This window comes from Acipenser ruthenus, chromosome 23 (assembly GCF_902713425.1).
Source record: "Acipenser ruthenus chromosome 23, fAciRut3.2 maternal haplotype, whole genome shotgun sequence".
NCBI lineage: Eukaryota > Metazoa > Chordata > Actinopteri > Acipenseriformes > Acipenseridae > Acipenser > Acipenser ruthenus.
In genome coordinates, this window is record NC_081211.1 from 24,957,075 (window position 1) to 24,984,017 (window position 26,943).

The 26,943-nt window shown below is 37.6% G+C and overlaps 1 protein-coding gene across 6 annotated transcripts in view; it reads right to left on the bottom strand.

Moving 5' to 3' along the window:
• Positions 1 to 1,145: 1,145 nt before the first annotated feature.
• Positions 1,146 to 26,943, bottom strand: part of LOC117412986 (phospholipid-transporting ATPase VB-like) — a 76,513-nt gene continuing 50,715 nt past the window's right edge. For all 6 annotated transcript variants that reach the window (XM_058996941.1, XM_058996938.1, XM_058996939.1 and 3 more), the window contains 18 exons: positions 26,038 to 26,144; positions 25,254 to 25,385; positions 24,814 to 24,941; positions 24,267 to 24,519; positions 22,992 to 23,209; positions 16,806 to 16,985; positions 15,305 to 15,878; positions 14,328 to 14,431; positions 14,070 to 14,196; positions 13,579 to 13,763; positions 7,634 to 7,952; positions 7,440 to 7,516; positions 6,316 to 6,441; positions 6,017 to 6,217; positions 5,519 to 5,599; positions 4,682 to 4,786; positions 3,363 to 3,550; positions 1,146 to 3,257 (listed from right to left, as the gene is read on the bottom strand). In XM_058996941.1, coding sequence (XP_058852924.1) covers positions 2,789 to 3,257; positions 3,363 to 3,550; positions 4,682 to 4,786; positions 5,519 to 5,599; positions 6,017 to 6,217; positions 6,316 to 6,441; positions 7,440 to 7,516; positions 7,634 to 7,952; positions 13,579 to 13,763; positions 14,070 to 14,196; positions 14,328 to 14,431; positions 15,305 to 15,878; positions 16,806 to 16,985; positions 22,992 to 23,209; positions 24,267 to 24,519; positions 24,814 to 24,941; positions 25,254 to 25,385; positions 26,038 to 26,144 — 3,574 coding nt within the window. In that variant the 3' untranslated portion in view covers positions 1,146 to 2,788. The remainder of the gene's footprint in view (positions 3,258 to 3,362; positions 3,551 to 4,681; positions 4,787 to 5,518; positions 5,600 to 6,016; positions 6,218 to 6,315; positions 6,442 to 7,439; positions 7,517 to 7,633; positions 7,953 to 13,578; positions 13,764 to 14,069; positions 14,197 to 14,327; positions 14,432 to 15,304; positions 15,879 to 16,805; positions 16,986 to 22,991; positions 23,210 to 24,266; positions 24,520 to 24,813; positions 24,942 to 25,253; positions 25,386 to 26,037; positions 26,145 to 26,943) is intronic.

A 26,943-nucleotide genomic window follows, 5' to 3' on the forward strand; every position in this document is an offset into this window, starting at 1 on the left:
CCAGACATATTTATATTGCTACATCTATCACAGACTTTAAATCTACTCATTCAAAATACTCCATTACAAACTGACCTTAGGTTCAATAGAACTTCAAACAATTCAATATGCTTATATACAGTCGCAGACAAACGTACTGGCACCCTACACTTAATATAAGATAATTAAATACAAGCATTTAGTGAACATTAGCCACTAATTAATGTGACCAAGACCAAATTACACAAATTCTGGTAGTTTAACAACCAATATTTATATAAAAAGCTTAAACAATTTCAAATATTTGTTCATGATAAAAGTATTGGCACCTTTTACATTAAAAGTATGTAAAAATGTAATAGAATGATAATAACTCAATCATGACACAAGGGTGTTTCAACAGTTCAGAGACTGGAGACATTCATGTGATTGAAGATTGATTGAATGCAGCCATGTATCAAAACATTCTACAAAGTACAATGATACCATTTGCTTGTAGGCTGATTGGCTGACAGTTTATCTTCCAACACGATAGCAACCCAAAGCAACTCTGGAATTCTTGAAAAAAATGAAGATAAATGTTCCGGAATGTCCTTCGCAATCACCAGATCTCCACCCAGTAGAAATGCTTTGGACTGATCTGAAAAAAGCTGCAGCCAAACATTGTGTATCCAATCTGTCTAAATATGCAAGACAGACTGGACCCAGATTTCACCAACAAGATGTGAGATACTCGTTGAGAATGATCATAAATATCAGCAAACCGTAATAAAAGCAAAATGAGAACACAACAAATACTAAAGCAGGGGGGAAAATTGTCATGAATGAATACTTTAAATTAAATATGTTTGTTTTTTGATAAGATTTGTTGTTACATTACTAGAAATTGTGAATTTTGGTTTTAAAGTTGATAGTTTATTAAACGCCTGTTGTTAATCTGTTACCTTGACTTATGATAGAATAAGACTAGGGTGCCAATACTTCTGTGACTGTAGCTGCAATAACATAAAACATGTAAAGTTCTTTGGACCCAGCCTGCTAAACTGTGGCTTGTATTTTATATAGGTAGTCTATGTGGTGATTAGGATGTTTATCCCAGTGGAATTTGTATTTAAAAATACCATCTGGGGTTGAGCTAGAGAACAAAACAACAATGCAGACAGGTGGTCTTTATAGCTAACCTATAACATAACATTGGTTTCAGGTTTAATTGCAATAATAATTACAGCATGCTTCAATGGCAAAACGACCACTTTAAACCATCTGATAACAATATATAGCTACCCGAGGCAGGAACTGCTACACGCTAAAAGCATTGGTCTTTAAATAATCTAGTTAGTGTTTGAACTGTCTTGGGATCAGTGAAACATGCATTGGCTGACATGTTCAGAGCTGGAACTCCGTTTAAAAGGTGTATTAACTGAAGTGTAATTATCTCCCCTCGTTTAGTTTAATTTCAGAACAGTTTTCCTTTCATTTCTATGTTTACTTATTACATTTCGTAATAATAAAAAGAGATGTCATTCTTTGACTAGCATTGACATTAACATCAAGGAAAGCAACAGTGTTTGATTTTTTGTAGGCAATGTTTTATTACATCATAAAAACTGTTAATAAACTCACAAAACTGAGATCCTTCCAGGAAAATATGTGCTTCGTATCTTCTTCACTCTTCGCAATGTCCTTACATGTTCTATATCAATAAGGCTGTGATGTGGACCTGTGCCAAACTGGAGATATACATATTTTGTAACTGGTTTTTACAGTAACCTCTGGTAATCCAGTTTTGTAGCCCTTGCCCCATTTGTCTGTCTCTCATTTGTATACAGCAAAAGGAAAATACAATGTTATGAAAGAGGTTGATCCAATACAAATATTTCAGGTATGAATTGGTCACAATACACACATGGAAAATTCACATTTATTTTCACTGAAATCGGGATCAGTGCTGCACTAAATAAATGCATCTTGGTGCAATCTCTTCTCTGAATGACCCATGTAGTTATCACAGTAGAGTTATATTGCTTTCACACGGGGCTTCAATACAGTAGTGAGAGCGTACTCAAGATAGACTCTCTAGTGCTCGCCGTCCACACAAGAGGTGAATCAGGGATCAGAAATCACCTGACTCCTGAATTATGCGATCCTATCCACAGAGGTAGTTTTGATACCAAATTATTTAAAAGAAAATCCTTCACTAGTGTGTTACGGTAAGCAGAGCACAATTAAAAAGTACTACAATCCAATATCAGCAATGAACATGCTTGTTCTTTACTCTCTGTATAAAACACCCGGGCCATGCTTGGTTTATGTGCACTCAGATCAAATGTAATTCAATGCATGAATACAGTAGTTTTTTTTTTCTGCACTCCAAGTTCTGGATTAGTTGGCTCATGTGAAGGCAATGGAAAGCAACTAACCAGTCAAAGAGAGTACAGTATACTGAATTTAAATGGTCTTTTTAACATCCTGCCAATGTTGAGGTATGTACCGCTTCAGTTTATAAATTCCTTTACCATAATCTGAACAGTACATTATTGTATCACCATAATATTACGCAAGCAGGCATTTTGAGATGTTTACTTATAAAAGCAAATGTAAAAAAAGAGATACTTTACCACTTCTTTTAAATAAAAAAAAAATGTAAACATGAAGATACTTCTTCAGTAAACCTTTGGGGGAAAACAAACAAATTCTATTTCCCAATATGGGATTAATATAGAACCAATGAACAAGGTTATTGATATTGTTTTGCCTATTGGCAAATATATATGTCATTTTCAAATCAGATCCTCAGGACGCTTGGTTTTCAAATGGTCATTATGCTAAAGGATCGCTGATGGCCTGCACAAAAAGCATCACTGTCATCCTCTGCTTTCCTATCACCGTCTCCAGTCCGGTCAGCAGATGAGACTGGTATAGAGGCATATATGTTTTCAGTTACAGCACTCTGTGTGTGAAGAGTATCGGAATGTTCAATCTCTGTTCCATTCAGCATAGACCTCCCAGGAGGTGTTGTTCCATCATTGCCTAGGTCTACATTTAAAGGTGCCTCGAAGGTCAATGTCCTTCCTAAAGGATGTCCAGAGTTGCCTGGTGATGTTGGTGATGTTGGTGGTGACAGATTTGAAAGTGGCACAGTAGCTTCTCTCGATCGTGTTCTCTTCCTCCATTCACTGATCTCCTCATCTCTTTGTTCTTTGTCTAGTTTATCGAACTGCCGAGCTTTCAGGAGAGGACACAGGACAAAGGTTCCTTGTATGACGCGAATTAAATATCTGAAATGATTCAAATACAGCGTTAGGGTTATGTTTGGAAATGCAAATGCACAGTTTTTCATTACAAAAAGAACTAATTTGATGATCTGTTACAAACTAGGTTACCTTGGTAACAGTGCAAGCACTGGTGTTATGATGCAAACTAAGTAGAAGACAGGATCAGCCATTTCTCGTTCCATAATCCAATAGGGGTTAGAAGGATGGTTACAAGAAATGCAGGTGGCACTAAAAACAATAGCCACTATGAAGTAGAATATGACACTTCCAATCATTGTAACCCAGTGAACTACGGTCTGAAAGAAGATAAAGACAGAACAAATGTTCAAACTCATGTTTTCAGTATATATTAGTGCATGATATCAATAGAAAGACATTTGTTATAACAGTTTTAAAAGTTATGTATGACGATGTGACAGTGTGCCCCGCCACTGTGTGTATTTTGTGTATGTTGCGTGTAGTGTGTTAATGTTGGTGTATAGATGATAATATTATTATTATTATTATTATTATTATTATTATTATTATTATTATTATTATTATTATTATTAATAATAATAATAGGTGCACAGGATATAAATGGGTCTGTGTAGCACAAGCGTTTTAAAATGTAGAATTGTATTTAGGCTCCTTAGTTAATATGCAGATGTACCGAGATTCCAATTGAATGATGAGTCTCGGTACAGCTGCATAAGAGAGACACACTTCACTCACTCGGGGTTGTGTGTTCAGGGAGAAAGAACAGGAGTGAGAAGGAAAAAAACAATTAAAAAAAAAAAAACACAACAAACAGATGCTACTCTTGTTTAGTGTTCTTCCCGGTTTGTCTAGCTGGTGTCAGTTTTGTGTTAAACCTTTTATTTTGCTCTATGAGCATTGTTTTGTGTCAAACCTTTTTTTATTTTATTTAGAATAAACCGATGCAAGCAAGCGCCTTCACCACTTCACCTTGCAGTACTGTTTCTTTCAGGTCTGACGTCACCACTACAGCCTGCTTGTCACGGCCGATAACCAAGGCAACGTTTATTTTACGTTGATCAATGATATACTAGCCCCCTCTACTTACTTTGACATTTTTCTTGATGCATTGTTACACCACTAATGTTTAACATAAAAGCTACATTGCTGTCTTACTGTCATACTAGTATAAAGCCAGTCTGCCAGCCCAGGATTATCAAGACTGAACTGCACCTCCAGATCTTGGTCTTGAAGTGAAGCGAGACACAGATCAGACATGCAAAGGGGTCCAGGCAAGGCCAGGGTTGAAACGAAACATGCAACCCCAACTCTGTTTTAATGTGTGCTGTTTGATCTATAGGCAGATTGCTTCAAGTGCGTAATACTGCTCTCTCATTTTCAAACCACTGCATTCTCAGCAAACTGAGAAAAGGTTTAATTGAAGTATATCAGTTCCCATATTTACTTACCCAGGTTTTGATTTCAATGGCCAGGTGTAGAAGGATAGTAAACAAGGCCAGAGTGTTAATGGGAGTCCCAAAGGAAAATATGTCAATATCAGAACCTTGGTATGTCTACCAAAATAAAAACAAACAGCAAGTTAACAGTATATATATATATATATATATATAGACACACACACACACACACACACACACACACACACACACACACACAGTGCTACCCCGTTATAATGCGCCTGTTATAGTGCGGAATCGTTTATAACACGGTAAGGGCGTGGCTCTCATTTCCCCCATAATGCAATTTGACTCGCAAACGTTGGGTGAATGTTCCAGATATACAGTACGAAGCATGGCAGACAGCAAAACATGAAAATCTTTCTCTGTTAAAATGAAACTCGATGGGGTGGACAGAATAAGAAAAGGTGAAACTTTCAAAAGATATAAATGCTGCATAATCTACATTGTGTGGTTGGTTAAGACGAAGGCAAACTACGAGGTTTTGTGGTAAGATTGACTCCAAAAGAGGGCGGCTGTGTCAGAGTGCAAGACTGTTTGTTGTTTCTGAACAGGGCCTGGGAATAAGTCCAATAAACCGTGGATTCGTGTACCTGCAAATTGTGTGTGTCTCCTTCCTTCATTGTTCACTGTACGGTACAAGATTAATTTGGCTTGTGGACATTGTAAATCATTTCGTTATAAGGCGAAACACAAATAATGAAGTCTCCTAATTATGCACCTGACAACCACATTATAATGGGGTAGCACTATATATATATATATAAAAATCAGCATTTTTCTTCATGGTGTACTTTTTAAATCCAACAAATAAAAGAGTATACTTACAAGGTATGGAACAAAGAAACAAATAAGACTTTGATAAAAGGCATCCAGCATGGCTATCCAAAATGTAGACCATTTGTACCCCTAAAAGTCAAACAAAATACACACCAACTTTATTTTTACTTAATTCTACCATTCAATCTATACATTGTAGACCTCCAGGACAGTCTTAGACAGCACTCTAATTTATTCTGTATAATGATTGTTGTTAACTCAACCTACATACAAAATCGGTAATACAGCACACAATCTTTCCAACTCATTTCTCTGTGCGTGAATTAGCAGAACGTTTTCACAATTGAAAGTATATTACGTTTGCTTTTTGTATTGCACTTGCATGGGGACATTTGTCATTGTGAGTTATTGTGTTGCCTTTTCTTTTATAACACATGCCAGCCAGCAGGAATCAGCACTGTGCTGGTGCTTTGTTATACTGCACAGCATGGAACACTACAAAAAATGAAGATGGTTCAATAAGGTCAGATACCATTATTTACTTACTTCTGAGTTTTGGCCACTTTTATAGAGTTCTGGTAAGCCCAGTAGCGTTTCAGCAGAAATGTCTTTATCCATGATGCCAAAAATGATAGGGGGCAGCGATGTGAAAAAAAGGTTGAAGAATATCATTAGCCAGTAGTCAATCATGGATGCTCCCGAGAATCCACAGAAGAATTGATACCAGAATAGAAGATTCACATACGCCTGAGAAAGAAAGAATGAAGAATGGTTTAACCTTCCTGTACCCAAAGGGTTTTGTTACATACAATTTAAAAAAACAAAAAAGGTTGTAAAATACTTACCACATTCTTATAGAAGAAGTAGATGATCATATTGGACAGCCTAGTGTAGCACCAATGACCATGAACTAGCAACAGCTTCTTCAGGTGTTTGAAATGAGAGATTGCAAAATCACTGGCCATTACTGCCTGGAAAAAAAAGAGTAGAGTTTCAATACGAGAAGCAACTTTATTATAGACAGTGAATACTACTGATGGCTAAGAATAAGGGTTTCAAAATGAACGCCATTCTGTCAGTGTATTTTTTGTCTTTATGAGAATATAAAATGGAAGAGACTTATTTCAATTATTTGAATGTTGTTTATACTTTTTAGATAATCTGAACAGACCACAATCTCATCTCCTAAAGGTGTTTCCAGTCATGAGTACGGCTTCTTTACTTGTATGGGAATAAAAACCACAAATTAAGTCCAGATGACACTTTGCATTAAGGAGAAGATCCAAATTTCACAGTAGACTGACCCTGTAAGTGATACATTATATTTACCATAGCAAGACTGCCATGTGAAATAATGGGGTATGACCTTTCTAGGGCTAGCCAGACTTTGAGGGTTTGAGCTAATGGAAAAGCACCAAGATTGATGTTCCTACTATCATTGAAGAGAATAAGAATGGTGATGGACTACAACATCTATCTATCTATCTATCAATTAATCTATCGATCGATTCAGAAATTAAATGTGCATGAAACACACATATACTGTAGAACCATTAAAATGTATGGATTCATAAATACAGATTTAAGAATGAAAAAAATAAGAATCAAAATAATATCTTTCGTTATTATCTTAAGAGAACCACACTTTTATTAAAGGACTTAATCTAAACTTAAATTTTGCCATTGTTCTGTTTTACAATTTAACCGAACCCATTAAAATCACCTAATTGTGTAACTTGTAAGCCAATAAAATCATGTTTACTAAGAATGTGGAAATACATATGAATTGTGGCCAATAACTCTTAAGGTATTACATTTATCTTTCATTGTAATATATATTATTTTTTATATAGCACATAGTGGCATTTGGTTATTAAATATTGCATTACAATAGCTTACCGTCCAAAGAAAAGGTTTGACAAATGAGAAAATATTTTAATGCATGGAATAACAACGTAGTAAAAAATACCTGCATTCCCTCCTGACCAGAGATCCCAATTCCAACATCAGCTGCTTGAATCATGTTGACATCATTAGCACCATCACCTGAAGAAAATGAAACAAATAATATGTATCATGTTAACATAGAATATTCCATATGCATATACAACAACAACAACAATAATAATAATAATAATAATAATAGTCATTGGATTTTCATACCTATTGAGAGGGTCATAACTTTCAGCTTGTCCCGCACTAATTTTACCACTGTGCTTTTCTGCAGTGGCGTGGAACGACAGCAGAGCACGGATCGACAGTGCTTCGCCAATTCCAGAAACTTCATCTTCAGGTTCCCCTCAAAGACAAGGCTGAGAGTATTCCCGTCAATCACCAGGCCGAATGTGGGACCAGCTCCCTCTAAGGGATAGACAGTGCCAACGTCTACCGGTACTTTAAATAACTTGGTGCGAGTGTTTTTGACGGCAGCATACCTTTTCACTTCCTCTATAGTGTAGTCAAGGATAGATTCACAGGTTTCCTTGAGGTAAAATGAAAAAAAAGAAAACACAGACATTTAAAACCCCATTAAAATGCATACACATATAAGCAGAAAGACCATGCGTTTTTCCTTTTGATTAATGATGGAGACCTTTTTACAAATCCCATATGCTTCAAAGGTCCTTTAAGGACTAAATTAGGATGTTGGAAGGAGGGATGTACTCCTTCAACATGGATCACAATGCTTAATTTGTTCCTCAGGGCTTGTACTGTATACCCATGACAACAGCCAACACAATAAATAAATCCCCATTGTATTGTCAGAATAATTCTTGTCACAGCAAAACAATGGGTATACCTTGTATACAAAATTCTTGGATCTTCTGACTGTCAGTAAAACCTTCATGGAGGCTCTCCTTGCAGTGTTTATTAACTCAACTGGGTTCTTACTGGGCACAGAAATAACTTTAACTTAAATTATATAACAATACCACAAAATAGACCCAGCTTTTGTGGCAACAGTAGAAAAACAACATCATGGTAACTACTGCGAATGCTAATTTAACTGCATCTACTTAAAGAGTAAGTAGCGGGGTTCCAAGTGTTATACATCCCCATGTGTTGCTACAACTGTTTAAATAACGTACCTGCCATTTTTCTTTTCATTGTTAACACCCTGACAACTTTTCACACTTCCTAACTTTAAAGTCTGGTTTCAAAGCTCTTTTCAAAATGTCTGCTCTAGTACACTGGGGTTGAGATCTGTCCTCTAAATCACTTTCGGAAGAAAAAAAAAAAAAAAAAAAAAACCAAAAAAAAAAAAACACAACCACATAACAAGTGCTCTGGATTTTCTGTTCAATACCACATCATGGATCATTATTGCTGTGTTTCTTGTTTGACAGTGTGGGCAATAACCCTTACACTATCAGTGCACCAGAGCAGACATTTTGAAAAGAGCTTTGAAACAGACTTTAAAGTTATACGCTATATTTTTCAGAACCCCGCTACTTACTCTTAAGCCCAAGTTGTTTCCTACTGGTTTTATACATTTTTTTTTTTACGGTGAAACAGAACTCGCCTTTCCTGCAATCAAATTGCACTGATGGGCTTTTTTTTTTTTTATAAAACACTATGATGTCGATTGTGTATTACCTGTTTTTGCTTTAAGAGGTGTGGGTTTTAAAACAACAAAAAGCCAATAAGCTTTCAGTACAAGTCCAAGCTATTTTATAATACCTGGGTTCCAACAGTCAAAGTGTCCTACAAACATGTTATTACAGGTTACTTGGTTCTATATGACACATCAATTTATACATTCACATGCCATCTTTCTATCAAACAGAACTCCAGAAATAGAAGGCTTTACAGTGCCTTGCGAAAGTATTCGGCCCCCTTGAACTTTGCGACCTTTTGCCACATTTCAGGCTTCAAACATAAAGATATGAAACTGTAATTTTTTGTGAAGAATCAACAACAAGTGGGACACAATCATGAAGTGGAACGAAATTTATTGGATATTTCAAACTTTTTTAACAAATAAAAAACTGAAAAATTGGGCGTGCAAAATTATTCAGCCCCCTTAAGTTAATACTTTGTAGCGCCACCTTTTGCTGCGATTACAGCTGTAAGTCGCTTGGGGTATGTCTCTATCAGTTTTGCACATCGAGAGACTGAAATTTTTGCCCATTCCTCCTTGCAAAACAGCTCGAGCTCAGTGAGGTTGGATGGAGAGCATTTGTGAACAGCAGTTTTCAGTTCTTTCCACAGATTCTCGATTGGATTCAGGTCTGGACTTTGACTTGGCCATTCTAACACCTGGATATGTTTATTTGTGAACCATTCCATTGTAGATTTTGCTTTATGTTTTGGATCATTGTCTTGTTGGAAGACAAATCTCTGTCCCAGTCTCAGGTCTTTTGCAGACTCCATCAGGTTTTCTTCCAGAATGGTCCTGTATTTGGCTCCATCCATCTTCCCATCAATTTTAACCATCTTCCCTGTCCCTGCTGAAGAAAAGCAGGCCCAAACCATGATGCTGCCACCACCGTGTTTGACAGTGGGGATGGTGTGTTCAGGGTGATGAGCTGTGTTGCTTTTACGCCAAACATAACGTTTTGCATTGTTGCCAAAAAGTTCGATTTTGGTTTCATCTGACCAGAGCACCTTCTTCCACATGTTTGGTGTGTCTCCCAGGTGGCTTGTGGCAAACTGTAAACGACACTTTTTATGAATATCTTTAAGAAATGGCTTTCTTCTTGCCACTCTTCCATAAAGGCCAGATTTGTGCAGTATACGACTGATTGTTGTCCTATGGACAGAGTCTCCCACCTCAGCTGTAGATCTCTGCAGTTCATCCAGAGTGATCATGGGCCTCTTGGCTGCATCTCTGATCAGTCTTCTCCTTGTATGAGCTGAAAGTTTAGAGGGACGGCCAGGTCTTGGTAGATTTGCAGTGGTCTGATACTCCTTCCATTTCAATATTATCGCTTGCACAGTGCTCCTTGGGATGTTTAAAGCTTGGGAAATCTTTTTGTATCCAAATCCGGCTTTAAACTTCTCCACAACAGTATCTCGGACCTGCCTGGTGTGTTCCTTGTTCTTCATGATGCTCTCTGCGCTTTAAACGGACCTCTGAGACTATCACAGTGCAGGTGCATTTATACGGAGACTTGATTACACACAGGTGGATTCTATTTATCATCATTAGTCATTTAGGTCAACATTGGATCATTCAGAGATCCTCACTGAACTTCTGGAGAGAGTTTGCTGCACTGAAAGTAAAGGGGCTGAATAATTTTGCACGCCCAATTTTTCAGTTTTTTATTTGTTAAAAAAGTTTGAAATATCCAATAAATTTCGTTCCACTTCATGATTGTGTCCCACTTGTTTTTGATTCTTCACAAAAAATTACAGTTTCATATCTTTATGTTTGAAGCCTGAAATGTGGCAAAAGGTCGCAAAGTTCAAGGGGGCCGAATATTTTCGCAAGGCACTGTATATAGGCTTTGAAAATATAGATGGCTTTCCCCTCCTCGGTTTCAATTTACTGCACCATGGAGAAACAATATGGCATTAAAAGATCCAGATCAATGCTTGGACTAGCCTATGAATTAATATGATCCTCGATTTGTTCTTAAACTGCAGAAAGCATACTCTTTATCAAGGGCTGGCGCACCAGGAATCTTCTGCACGGCCAGCACCTTTAATGACTGTGCTTTACGATGCAGAGTTTGGATTTTTTAATTTGTCTTTTGCCGCTTGAAGAAATCTGAAAAGGGTTCCATCCTTCAGCAGTAGAGCCACAAGGAGGCTGCGTAGCTGAAGGTCATTCTAGTTGAGTAGCATAGCAGGTGAAGTTTTATATTTTTCTTGCAAAAGCTCACTTCAGCAACCACATATGTGCAGTAGACACAGAGAATGAATATTAACATTGTGGCGCTGTGCTGAGGCATAAACAGGTGTTTTGCCTCAGAGATCCCATAAATATAAGGTAGGTGGCATAACCTTTACCAATATGCTGATTTTTCTTAATGACCAAGCTTTTGGCCACTTGTCAAATTTGAACAAAACTGCCTTTAGGCATTCAGTGGATTAGTACATGTGTTTTGTATTCATAAGGTTAGTGACAGGTCTCAGGCAAACACGGACAAACTATCAGTCAATAATGTGACGAATCAATGGCCTTCTACCAAGAATACCTTAAACAGAACAGGCCAACAAGGAAACACAGCAATTAGAAAGTGTGACTTTTCTGGCACCAGAATGTGAAGGTTACCCAAAACGTGAAGAAAAAACTTAATGAGTAAACCGTGGGTAAGCCTCAACCGTGAACAGTTCAACAACTTCTATTATACAAATAACTAATAGCAAGTCTAAAAAAAAAAAGCTCAAGTAGCCACTTCTGTTCACCATTGGTGTTCCTAGGTGTACCTGATATAGAAGAACCTGCTATCTGTAGGGCCCAATCAGTATCATACCTGTTTAATATCCTAGCATGAGTATTTTATGCACTTCACAATTGCTTTTTCTGCTACGATCATTGTTACTTATTCAACAACTAATGTCTGCTTCTGAAAAGACTCTTAAAAGTTTGTAATACACACACACACACACACACACACACACACACACACAGAGTTAAAGAGGTGACAGAAATTATAGCTGCACACCCATAGTGATCAATTTTAGTAGTAATTTCAGAAACAGATTCGGTTTTAATCTGATCTGAACAGCAATACTGGAACAACCAGATTACGATAGAGAACACATGACAAACAGGCAATAAAATAAAAATCAGGAAAATGTGCAGGGTGTAGTAAAGCACAATGGCAGAGCACTGGGTGCTGAACCTGCACAGATAGAGGTCTTCAGTCACAGGAGATGACAATGTGACAACTTTCACCATCACAGTGAGAAAAAAAAAAACTGTGTGAGAGCTGTTCTGTAGCACAGTTTCACAAAAAGCATTCCTCCCATCATAGGGGCCGCGCTCAAGCTATTGGAAAGAAGGCTGCAGCCATCAAAGTGTGGGTGTTTAGAAGAAACAAAACTGCGTATGGCTGGCTAATGTCTTGCCTGCGTGGAATCTGGAGGCGGAGAAGCCATGTGTTATGTACAATCTTATTCAATAACTTGATGACACTAATGGCATTGCAGATTGACGGGAATCATTGTGAGCCAGGTGCCTACGTTTAATCATGTGTAAAGTTATTCGATTACACCAATGATTTTGTATTTTTAAACTTAATAATGCCAGTAAAAGTATTGGCACCCTACGCACTGACTAGCAGTGCTTTCTGAATACATGACCTAGAAAAATCCTCTAGAGGTTGCCTCTTTTTTTTTTTTTTTTTGTCAGAAAGTCCCATATCGTCTCTAGGCTTGAATAAAGTTGCTCTCTTGTTGTGCCATTGTGCCTAAAAGGATAGCGAAGGTGCAGGTGTCTATTTTATACTCTTTTGATATCATCTTTTTGGCAATCCATTTCACAGAAAACTGGGAGAATGTGTCTGTTTGTTCCATCTTCCCGCATTGCAGATGGAATGATGTTTCCAAGTCTCTGAAAGGCTTGCACTATTGTAATGCTGATAACTGCAGTCTTGTAATTCCAGACTCAGTCACTTCATTTGTCAATCTCTTTTAACAAACTGACAATATATTATCTGGAGTGTGAAGTTGGATGTCTGAGGGCTTGCTATGGCTTGCCTAAAGCCTGTGTTCAGTTGAGAAAGTATTAATATTTAATCATTCGTATTTAATGAACTGATTTAAATTTTAATGCTACTCTTTTTTTATTTCCTCCTTCTTCTTTGCAAACCGAGCAAACTAGTTCAGCATGTTCTGTGTTTTATATTTACATTTTCTGTACCAGGAGTGCAAAGGAATCACTTAAGAAAAAATGCAAATGGTCTCCATTTGCTGTTGCTTAGCACATTTACAGAAACTGAGCTTGAACTTGATACAACTTGTACAAATATCGACTGGGAAAAGTTTTCAAATACAAAAAGCAACTGTCAGTAATCACTGACGGCTCAAACTGTGAAACGCATACCCTTAATAAAATGTCGTAGCTGACTGATGAGGCAACATGTCCCTGGTATTTATGTATTTATTTAAGGATGATCTCAATAATGTTAAAGAGAGAGCTGTTTTTAGACACGCACCTTGCTGTCAGTATTGATAGTAAAGACAGTGTCCCTCTGGTCCAGCAGTTTACAGGAATACGCAATGTTAACCGCGGTCTCCTGTTTATCACCGGTCAACACCCAGATCTGAATGCCAGCTTCACGGAGAGCTTCAATGGTATCTGGCACTCCTTCTTGCAGACGATCTTCAATACCAGTAGCACCTGAAATACCAAACAGGGTATCGAAGAATCATTTAGTCTCAATTAGGGGTAAACTAACTTAAAGCCACAGTTGGCTGCTGCCCTCTTACAGCCAAGTGGCTGAGGCCCCAGCTGACACAGTTTAAGGGTTGTACAATGTTTTCACCTTAATTATATAATTCTATGGGAGGTACTCAGTACTTTAAATGAGTTGTTTAGTGTTTTGGATAACCTGTGCATACAGTAACTGTACATGTAATGGAAAGTACTTATCTAAAACGAGTTTCAATCCTATCCTATATGTTTTGTGTACACAATTTTCCATACCAAGAAGTGTAAGGTTGGTTTCTAAGTTCAAAGCAGTTTCCATTAGCAATTCATCTCTGTTCTCAATTGCTGCTTCAGCTTCAAGTCTTATGTTGGACCATTGTTCATACGACTTCTCACTCAAAACCTGAGAAAGGAAAAACGAATTGAAAAGAATTGGGCACAGCAACCCCACTGACTTACTTTACAGTCAACAAACAAAAACAAAGAACCTCAATGTATGTGTAAAAAAAGCTCTTGTTCAGATAAAACACGTACCTTTTTAGCAATACACAGAGTTCTTAATCCATCTTTGGCATACCAGTTCAGGTGCTTTAGTGTCTTTGAAGCATTTTTAGTTATTTTGTTCTCTTTCCCTTTTTCTAAAAAGAAAAAAAAAGTATTTAATGTTGTTGTTACTCACTTATGGTGTTTATGTTTCGTTAAGCATGACAAATAACCAGTATATTTACAGTGCCACGTGAAACACCCTGATAGAAAAATTGCACTGCAGGTTTGTCAACCAGGTGCATCTTTTATATAAACAACATCCCTCAGGAACTAATTCTCTCTCTCTGGTATCCATGGTAACTTCTTTTAAAAAAAAAAAAAAAAAAAAAACACAACACACCACAGACCATTATAATATTGTAATTGGATATATTAACTTATCCTTTGAGTGTGGGCGTTGTGGAGCGCATTTATATTTGGCGCACATGTGATAATCAGCTCGCCAACATGTGACCAGCCAAGTAAAATTCGTTTCAATGGATAATCTGATCACAGGTACCGATATTCAAGATGCAAAGAACATAACATCACTGCGTCTTTTCTTACTCTTTCAGGTTAAATGCAATGGGACACTAAAGTAAAAATGAAGACATTGAAGTCTGGCAAAAACAATACAATCTGTAAAAGACAATATAATGTCTTTCAGGTTACTGCAGAACTAATATGGTCCTGAAAACACTCAAACCCCTAAATGGGAATCTGTCGCACAGGTTAGGGTCCAGCATTTGATCGACTTCTAGACGTGCTACATATAATGAAGAGGCTGTCAACTAGATATTGATTCTCCTTTGTCAATGCATGCTCTGTTATTGAACACCACCCAAATAAGCAGTGATTGATTTAATGCACGGATTTGAACTGGTCAGGCCACACTGGTGGCATTTAATCTCTCCTGATAATGAAATCTGAACACTTGAAAGTTATCAAGGACGATCCTAATATATTTAATACATGAACATATTTACCTTGTGATGGGTTTTCCAGTAAATCCATTATTGCCGAGTCAGCTCCTTTCGTGTACACAATGATCTCCCTTGTGATAGGGTGTCTGACCAGCACTGACATTCTCTTTCTGGTTGAGTCAAAAGACAACGTGTGCAGGACCTCAAAAGTCAACAACACACCTTGAGGAAGCCGCACGGTCACATGGTCTGGGGTTCTGGACATCAGGGTGAAGTTATAGGCCTTGGCTGCATGGACCAACGCGGCCTCATCTGGGCTCTCTGCTTCATAGCATATCTCATCTCTCACTTTCACTCCCTCTGCGTAATCTCCACTGTCCGTGCTTGCTTTGCTGCTCACACCACTGTCTTTAAAGCCACCTGACACACTGGAGCTGCACTCTCCAGCCACGTTCTCCTCACCCACAGAAGTGCCCGAAGGTGATGGACTGATTTGGTTTGTTCCTCCAGTCTGGTCTGAGTTGGACTGAATGGATGACAAGACTTGACTGATTCGACCCGGTTTCATCTTCTGAAGAAATGAATGCAGTTTCTCAAGAGACTTAATTGATGGTTTCAATAGGGAAGGGCCAGTTACCTACAGATTTTTTGAAAAGAAGTCAAGGTGGCAAAAATGTAAAGTAAAATCCAGGAGAACTGTAAAAGTGACAGTATTTAAAATACAAACACAGGCAGGCAATATTGAAAGTAATGGTCTCATAAGGATAATCTCATGATTATGATGTCAATCTTACACTAGGAGCCACACTTATTTTTTTTTATTTTTTAACAGTACCTAGATGATTGTCCCCATGGAACCCTAATGAAAATACACACACCATCACTGATATAGTGTTTTCATCAAATTGAGAAATCTTACATCTTGGAAATATTGGTCTAATGTAATTGGTTTCCTCTTCGCAGGCCTCTGGTTAATGCCTAGTCATGAAGATTAAACATGATCTATAAATATCAATTGTTGAAATAGCTTTCTATGACAAGGGTTTCATTTAAACTGCACTTATGTATAAAGTACTATAGAACACACTGTATACTATAGTTTGTCGCCACATTTTGCACAATTGGCAATAAAGATAGAGCCACACTGAAACTTGAAATCAATGAAAAAAGGCAACACAAGCTAACACGAATCGATAACAATTTTAACTACCAGAAGGAACTATTAAATTCTGTACGGTACTGTAAAAGAGAGCTGTTAAATAACATGAAACAATCAACAAATATGAATTACATTGCCTTTAACTGAGCCGAAATTGGGGGGAAAAAAATAAATAAAAACAAACTTGTTATCGTTTCCTCTGTACCGGCTACAACCCTGCTTCTCCTTCATTACCATTTCAAACATGACCTGAATTCTCCTCTCTGTACTGTACTAAACTTCAAAGCTTACTTCTAGTTTGTTTGTTATACTTTTACTGCTTTTGATACAAATTGTGTAATTTTAGTTTCTATCTTTCTACCCACAAAATCAAAATTCCCGCTGACCGGTTATCTGCTTACTCACCCTATGTCTTGGTTCCGTTGCTGTGGAAACCACCACTGTGTTGCAGATGGCCAGCGCAAGGAAGAAATCCACGTAGGAGGCACTGTCGGAGCTGCACCTGACCTCGCACCACATCTCCATCTGGTTGGCAGCCTCCCTCGCAATCTTCATTAGTTTCTTATCAGGAGTCACATCCGTTTCCTACCAGAAGACAAGAACATGTTCTCAAAACTCTGTGAATAATTAGAGTTTTTATTATTCAACTTTTTATGTCTGATTTTCTGATTGAGAAAGATTCCTAATACAAAATAAAAACAGTATTTAATTGACACATTTTCTATAAATGGTGTCTATCGCAGTTTTAGGATGTTCATATTTCTCAACGTCATATTTCAACAACAAGAAAGGACAATTGAAAAACCTGAAATGCAAGTTATCACCCGTCACTAATTGCCTAAAGCTTGTTATCCAAATTCCTACGTCATTGTTCCTATCAAGCAGAATGTACCTCATAAAAAATGCTGTAGAACTCGCTGTAGTACACTATTTTGGGACATACCACTATGCAAAGTCACGCCTTCAAAAAACATAAGAATGAAGATATTTGAAAAAACATGTTAAACCTGCAAAACAGTGCTGTCAGGTCACAAAGATTTTTTTTATCAAAAAAATCCCCCTAATAATGTAATGCTTTTTTTCTATTGGAATAACTTAAAATCATCAAATCTGTATATAGAGGATTAAAACGAAATAAATAGTTATCAGGGATTGAAAACCAACAGGAGGCCTGCGATTTCTTTGGGGCTGGGGAGAGGTTTTCTCCTGTCTCTGTAACTAGACTGCCCTCGGACTGACAGATGCAGTTCCACTGGGCCTGGTCTCCTTATTATTTGCTCCATTAATCTGTTGAGTACAGATGTTGGCAATTTATTTTATTCATGTTGCCTCCTGCTGTCACAGCTGTTTGAAAAATTGTACCAAAGCGATATCACTTGGGATACAAAAAAAGCAGGTGGATGAAAGTGGAACAGAGTCCAGGCTGTCCAAGTTAACAACACCTTTAACAGACACAAGGAGGGGTGTGTCTGACAACACAGTTAATTAAGGGGTGGTGTTAAGCTACAATTGTAGTCTGTTAAACTCGTCAAACTCTGCCTGTCCCCCAAAAGCAATGTAAATAACTACTTGATTAACTGATTTCGTACATGGGTTAACTATATCGAAAGGAACAGGTTTAATATTTAACACGAAAATAAATCCTAATTATCCCTTGTTGTGAATCTCCATACCGCGTCAACAGCTTTATAAATGAGCTAACCACAGTAGAGAACTCGCATGTTCTAACATCAATTCCACACCTTGTATAAGCTACAGGATTTGTTAACAAGGTCAAGCACTTTTGTTTGGGTAACAGAGATGTGTTGTATTCCTCTGGTGACAGAAGAGGATCATTAAGTCTGTGTGCGCACTGAGGATTTCTTGTTTCAAGTCCAGGGACTTGCTCAATGGCAACAATTCATTATCTTGGTCCTTTACCCTATTAATAACAGCTTCCGATCAACCTACTGTAGCAAACCGAGGGGGCTTTCTGGAACAGTAAAGAGCCGACGTCTCCAAGGTGAATTTCTAAGTATGAATGAAAGAAATTCATTCTGCACCGTGAAATCTAGTCTGTTTTGTACACTTTTACCCTGCAATAAAATCCAATGAAGTTATATGTACCGTTACAGGTTCCTGATGCGATTGTTAGCTTGTTTCAGTTTAAAAAAGAAAGCTCATCATGAACTGGACAGGATTTATTGATTGACACTTGACAATAGTCAAGAACTGGGCTCTACTCACTGATTGGTAGACACAAGCATCCAGGGTGGGTTTAGTATGACCTACGGATCTCAATTGGTAATACCTAAAATTTTAAAATGAGAGTCCAAAATAAATAAAAAAGTGCTACAATCATTACTGCAGCGGATCATGTAAAATAATTTGGAAGCCAAATATATACCAAGTAGTAGTATGAGCAGAAAAATACATTAAAAGCACCGCAGGACACAAAAATAAATTAAATAAATATGTCAGTAATTTCAGAGACTTCACGTTTATATATATATTTTTTAGCTATTTTTAGCTATCTGTACAGCTACAGACTCGTCCCTAGCTTGGCACACAGTCTGTCAATTCCAACAAACTCTGTGGATGCAGAGAGAGCTGTGTTTCAATACAGACACCGCAGAGACAGAGGAAAAAAACAGAATTTTGGAATAGTTTTTGAGTTACTGTTGCATACAATGATGTTTAAAACCAGCACATCTTTTTTAAAATAACAACAATAACAGAAACACAACAATTATAGAGCGATCCTCTGGATTTCAGTTTTATTTTCCTTCAGTGTTTCTACTTTGTTAGTCACATGCTTTTGTTAATTTCAGGGCTAAATGTTTATATGTTGCCGTTAAGGATTTAAAAACAGCTGAAACTGTGAAATTTGAGATTTTTAAAATGTTATGAAGGAAATGTACTGTGAATTTGGTAGGGCCCTAGCTATCAGGCTAGCTAAAAAGAGCTTGAGGGAGCGCTAATAAGGTGACTTTGAAACTGTGTAATAAGGACCTTTGCACTCCAGTGGATTAATGTTCTTCCCAGCTGCTGCTGGGTCTGAGTCCATCAATCTAAACTAGGACCGCGTGCGTTCAGTGAAAGTCAAAAGGTGGCATAGAAGTGCTTGTCGGGTTATTTCCCAAAGGGCAAGCCTAAAATACACGACCTGTGAAAACCAGTATATGTTAGTTTCTAATATCACTAAGAAAATGATGAAGAAAACGTCAATGCTAAAGTCTCAAATGTTTTTGCTAAATACACATTTTCTGCCTTGTTTCTTTGATGTGTTCATATGCATCTTGATAAATCTATCTTAATAAATATATTTAAAATGGGCTCCCGAGATGCGCCCTATAGCCTGGAGATCGCAAGTTCGAATCCAGGCTATGTCACTGTCGACCGTGACCGGGGGTTCCTAGGGGGTGGCGCACAATTGGCTGAGCGCCGCCCGGGTAGGGAGGGCTTAGGTCAGCAGGGTAATCCACGGTTCACCGTGCACCAGCGACACCTGTGGCTGATAGGGCGCCTGTGGGTCTGCAGTGGAGCCATTCAGATCTGTGTTGATCTACAGTGCGAAAAATGACAGATTGGCAGGAACACATTTCGGAGGACGCATGTTCCCTGATTTCAGCCTCCGTTACCCGAGTCGCCGGGGGGTAGCAGCAGTGAACCGGGATAAAAATAATATAATTGGGCATTCCAAATTGGGGAGAAAACAAAAATACACACATATATATATATATTAAATCATGTGTTAATGTACTTGCATCTGTGTATACATTTGATTAAGCATTTAACTAAGCTATTTTGAATTATTTATTTTATTAAATGACAGTGACCCTAGCATGGAACATGTTATAACTAGGCAGTATGATGGACATGACTCCTGTTTCACTGGCCCTTGTATTATACAAATTGCATGGTTTCTTTAACTACGGCTCCTGACAACAGTGTTATAAGGAGGGAACACAGTATTTCATCTGTGCAATTATGAATACAATATAAAACACTTTAGACAGATTGATTAATAAACAGAGGAAAAAACCGTGACAATATTGGAGACGTGTAAATCTAACTTGTATGAACAGCAAAATAAATCTTCTTGGTCTTTGAAATAGATCAAACTTGAATGCCTCGATAGAACAAATGGGAACTTCAGTCAGGATAAATGAATAAGTTACTGAAACTGAAAAATACACGAACAGCGAGTATTTCCACAACCTCATCATACACAGATAGTATGATAGTGTAAACGAGCCTTGCGACTCGGGTTCGTTTTGCCCTTTAAAATACCGACCAGACACAGATGGAGGGTTTGAAAGCGTTTTTGCGCTAATGTTTAATAACGAATCAATGAACAAAAACAAAACAAATCACGAACACAAAATACCCAAACACAAAATAAATACCTAGCTCTGTACGAGCACTAACTAACACACCCAGGAACACCCTGACTACACGTGGGACAGCTAGGCTGTTTCCCCACTAAAAATACACAACAACCACACAGGTTGAATACAGCACTTTTTCTTCCTCTCACGACTGCCAGGACGCAGAGTACACCTTTCTGCTTCCTTCTTCTCAGCAGTCCAGAGCAAACTAACTGTTTCTCTTAAGTACCCTGCACCTGGTCCTAATTTACAATTGTTTCCAGGTGCCGGGAATAACTAAGCAATAAACCAATTAAACAATACAGCACTACAATCAAACAAAACAAAACCACACATTTTACAGTGGGGATGACTCCAATCCCATCCCCATTGTGTTACAGATAGTAATAATCGTATTTTGTCAAACTTGTACTTGCTAGAACCAAAGTCATTGTATTTATCTTGCTCTTAATTGTATCATTACTTGTACTGTGATTCTTGAAATGTATTTTTGTTTACGACTGTAAGTCACCCTGGATAAGGGCGTCTGCCAAGAAATAAATAATAAAAATAATAATAATAATAATAATAATAATAATAATAATAATAATAATAATAATAATAATAATAAAATATGTGACAGTGACATAAGTCACAAAAATTTAAATTGAGAACCTCACATACAATGTTGTATATCAATGTTCAGATAAAAATAAGATGAAAACCTTTAAAATTTAGGAGTCTGATGGTTAAATATAAAATCTTCCAATATAGTGGTAATTGAATGACGAGACATTGTGGATTTATACATTTTGTTCCCCTCAGTGTGAAAGTATTCAGCCATCTGTCCACATCAAAAACTGCATGACCATCTTAATTATTCTTACAAATCAGATGGGCCATATGGAGGCCAATCTGAAAGTATCAATATACGGAACTCTGCAGCAGTGAAAGCTCACCCGGCACACTGACTGTCCAATGTAGAAGGATTATTTCTACAAGCTGCTGCAGCATAGGGTCTCAGTGGCGCGTCCAGTTGTGGGCGGCACTTCATGCTGAGTTTTAATGGGCTCATAGGTCAGACAGAACCAGCCCCCCCTCCCCTGTAGGACAGTAATGACATCAAGCTGTTCTTGCAGGTTCCTAAAGCGATCTTTATACATGTCGGTTGGCCAGGTGGTGGCCTGTCTGCCTCAGTGCATTTGTTATAGACTTAGACCCAAGCTGCGTTCAGTCTGTCAGGAGAGCTAACCTGTGGAGTCCAAATCCAAAAGCATCCGCTGTAATTTTAAGTATACCACATGTATCTTTTTAGCAGCTTTTCGTTATTTTTCCTTTCCTTTGTGCTTTGTTATGCAAATAATTTACAGAAGTACTAAAAAGAAAGTTAGTAATACATTTAGACAAGTGGTTTGAAGAGGAGTCTGTTTAAAGTTATGGAAAAATAATTTAAAGAATAAACAAGAAATGTGAGTCAGCCATTGAGTAGGTACATCTTATAGACAGACGCAGGATATATACAGACAATTAAAGTCTACAAACGGGGTCATTAAATTGGTGCAGAAGGATTTTATTGTGCTACTACTTGCTGTTTCACTCTCACACCTCATAGTTTGCTTCTCACTCGGATGAACCCACCAAAGCTAGGAGGTCTCCTCTGTGAATGAGCTACACAACTAGGTACTGGAATGCCATTATGGGAATCTAAATCTCAGCTGAGTTGTATCAAATCTAAAACAACCGTATATCATTCAAAACAAACTTTTCAATCAAATCAATCAATCAATCATGCAACCCTTTTGCCATAGCACAGCACCATATCCATATCCATGCTTTGCTCCTCTGAGCCGTAACACACTATGTCAAAGGAGAACCCACACTGTTCTGATGCAAGTGTTTCCTTTACCCTAGTCAACTTGACCTGCACCATAGCCTTTGCACAATACCTGATGTTCATTCACTCATGAAGAAAACTAATGCTCACAGGATTTAAAAAAACAAAAACAAAAAAACAAAACAAAAAACAACAACAACAACAACAACAACACTAAATCGCTGTATATATTTCTGGTACCGTATAGATTTATTTGTCCTATACAGTAGTAGAATACATCAGGAAAACTAATACATGGTTAAATGTGTAAAAGAAATCCATGTATCATCGCATTAGTTTATTACTGTGAACTGCGGTTTGTGTTTTTTGAGCCTACAAGATCCAAAAGGTTGTATTATTAATACTCACCAAAGGACTACTGAAAGCCACTTCGCTGTCTCTGCGGGCTTCTGACTTTTTCCTGCCATAGCCGCCATAATAATATGCCTTGGCACTATGACACCTTCTGAAGGCCCTGGTACTTTTGTTCTTGGAGTTGAATTGAAGTCTGGAGCGGTGTCCTCTTTGTGGACCCACTGCCTCTTCCTCATCCGAGTCCACATCTCCATGGGCAGCTAACCGCAGTGCTAGTAAACAAATCCAAAAAACACACATTGTCCCTATGACGTAGAGAGCTTATGTGAATCTATATGTGCTCAGAAAAACATTTAGAAAATGGATAACAGAAACCCTGCTTGCTGATTAGTCAAATACCATTGTGATCTTTGACAATATCATTGTCAGGCCTGCTGGTTATACCCAAGCAAAAGCGCGCCACACTCGGAGAGCACTCTTTAAGCTTCCTGGCCCCGACTCTCTGGAACTCTCTCCCAGCTTTAGTGCATGTAGCTCCCACAATCGCTCGCTTCAAATCAACTCTCAAGACCCACTTGTTCTCTCTTGCTTTTAATGCTCTCTAAGCCTGGTATTTGTTATTAGCTGTTGTCTAAATTGCTGTTTCAGGTTTTTTACTCCATCTTATCTGTATGATTCTGCTTGACACACACATCCACAACTATTTAATGTATTATGCCTATATTTAATGTGTTAGCATTGTTTTTTAATGTTGTATTTAATGAACTACGCCCTGTATTTCACTGTATGTAATGTATTATGCATTGTTCCTCACTGTCTTGTAAAGCACTTTGTGATGGTGGTCCACTATGAAAGGCGCTATACAAAATAAATATTGATTGATTGATTGATTGATCCAGCACTAGGTCAAGGTTGGGAACTACAGGGGTTATTGGTCTACGGTCATTTGTTTAATTTTAAAATGTATTTTTGTAAACATCCGCTAATAAATCAACCAGTTACAAAAAGTTTGCTTAAATCACTTATAAAAGGCATTGGCCAAAACATTTGCTAACTTCAGTACTGGAAATCACACAAGGCTCCATTTGATGACTGAATTAGTGCAGTTCAGTACATGGGTTGGGCTGGATTTTGTGACTGAAGTCATCAATGAGTGGTGACATCACTTATCTGCTGACACATGCTACTGAATGAACACATTACAGCTACTCTTTAAGTTCATTAAAAATTAAAAAAATAAAAATAAAAAAAAGGGACCGGAAATGTATTTCTTTAGATTTGTATTGTTCTTCATTTTTAGCAAAGCGACCGTAGAACAAAGAGCCCTACCATTTTCCTGGTGGGAAAATTCTGTGCCTCCGATAGTGCAGCGTCGAAAGACCATTTTATTTTCTGTAAGGGTTCCAGTCTTATCTGAGAAGATGTACTGGATCTGCCCCAGGTCCTCCGTGATGTTCAGAGCCCGACACTGCAAGAGCTTGTCCATTTCTTCATCATAAAAGTCAATATCACTGCTCAGGAAGAATACCTGACCCACTTTCACGAGTTCAATGGACACATAGAGAGAGATTGGAATCAAGACCTGGAACATGAGCAAACAATAAATAATAAAAGGCTTTTAAAAAATCTGTATTTGACAGTTTCACACATATTGAGAATAAAAAAGGGCTTAATAATAACTAAAAGCATACATCCTATATATATCACTGCTTCTTGATTTTAGACTGAAACATCTTACTTCTATATGCATTGTATGGGTAATCTAACTCTCCTATCCACAACATGTGTCATACTGTTGTCAGTGAAGGAGTTCATGGTTATATAAGGTTAAATATTTTGAAGCAAAGGCATGTAAAATATTCCCCGTAATGCTTACCTGTAATAAAATGATCATCGTGAAGAACATGTAAAACCCAGCTAAAGCTGGGGAAGTGAATTTCCCGTTCTCGTCTGGCACCTCAAAAGGAGGCCAATCTGGAAAGCTCCCAAGCCAAATCACGTGGCCTAAAAAGCCAAAATCCTGATTAAAACCGCATCTCTGTCATCCCCACAAAAGGTGTTTAAATACAGTCATATTTCAACCAATTCACATTATTTACTTTTTTATGTATTTTATGTATTCTAGTAACAGACTTATATACATGTTGGCTTTGTTTCTTAGATGCTGTAGAATGTTAAAATACCAAATGAAATGGGACCGAACAGATTCGTAAAGTCTGGATTTAAGAACAGGTGTATTCATTATAAGTAGGGCGTCTGATTTTCGGGTTTTACCCGATTTAACCCGGATTCTGAAGCTGCTTCAGTATCTCTTACCTAATGCTCCAATGAGACACATGATGATTAACAGTCCAACACAGAAGAACACATCAATATTCATTCTCCTCTCCAGCTTGCTACGCTTGTACCGAGGGCCACTGTTATTCAACATGGCTTTTGACTCATGGCCTACAACACAAAAGATTACAAAACAATACAATTCTCCGTTCTTATTAGTCTTTTCCTTTTAAACTTTTTTTGTTGCATTCATGTGAACTGTGCCTTTTTAATCTTTTGACTTGGGTATCGAGTACTGAATAATAGAATTACTGTATATTGCCTTGCAAACAAGTATGTTCTCACAGGAACCGTATACTGTAGTGTGTTTTTTATTTTTAATCTCAAAGTATAGAATTATCATACGTTAGCCATTCTGTGATGCCGAATGTCATGGATACTAGGTGTCTGCTTGAACTGTATCCCCTTGGTTGAACCAGAGGATCATGACGTGAAAGGACTGGTCACAGGTGCCACAAGGCAAGCTGGCAGGAGGCAATCACTGCTTCTAGGCTTCTGCCACTAGTCCACACTGTACACCACAATTTTCTGTTAATATAGAATGAATAGCCAGAATTTCTGTGCTTTCAATGTAGCAGAGATGTATTCAACACTGTGCACCTCATACATGAATACCTGGAGATAAATATATTATCTGACAATAAAATAAAACAAAACAAAACAAAACAAAACAAAAGAATAATATGGAAACAAAGGAAGACAAATGAAACAACAGGGCTCTTCTGAAGAGATCAGTTGCAATAAAAAGCAGAGAATCTAATACCTGCGTAGACCACGATTCCTGCTGCTTCTTCAGTGTTTCTAACCGTGCACCCACGCAACAGCAGGCTCTTCCTGTCAAAACCAATTTTCTTCTTGTCAGGATTTTCCCTATAGATCAAAAGAAACACAACCCCTTTTTAAAAAAAAAAAAAAATCTGATTTATTTTTATTCTTTTTGGTCAACAGATTAGTCATTTGTCTCCCATGGGCCCATGCCTGGAATAAAAGGCAAGCACACAGGTGAATGTTTTGTGACCCAGTTTGCACATCAACACTATGACGTAGCCGGTCTGAAATACCAAGTAGCAGGGCATGGGGTGACGCTTCCATCTAGGTTCAGTGCGAATGAGTGTCTTGACTGTAGTACGAGACCCTTACCACAGTGAAGATCATGACTTGAAAACTCTTTCAAATACTTGTACACACTTTATGATTATACAGGCCCTGATAATACACAAGGAAATCTCATGCAATACTATTTTTACTTCAAAAATGAACCTCAAATATTCTAAATACAGACTGCTACTCTTCATATACAGTAGTATAACATACTGACACACAAGAACACTCTAAATATGGCATGTTTATTCATACCATAGATATTTTTTACAAGCCAATGCAACTTGAGCATTAGCCTTCAGTGATTACATTTTTTTAACATGCATATTGTATGACATTTCAATTTTTAAACACGCATGAAGCACTCAATTAATGTTAATTAAACTGGCAAGTTTTTTTTTTTATATGGTTGTGTCATAATGAATAAGTGCCACATCATGATACATATTCCCTCGATAGACAGGTCAGAGAGTATATTTTCAATTATAATCCCAGCAATTACATAAATAACTGTTTAAATACATTCTTTGCTAAACAATTTTCCTTAGAATATGAAGGTAATACTGTA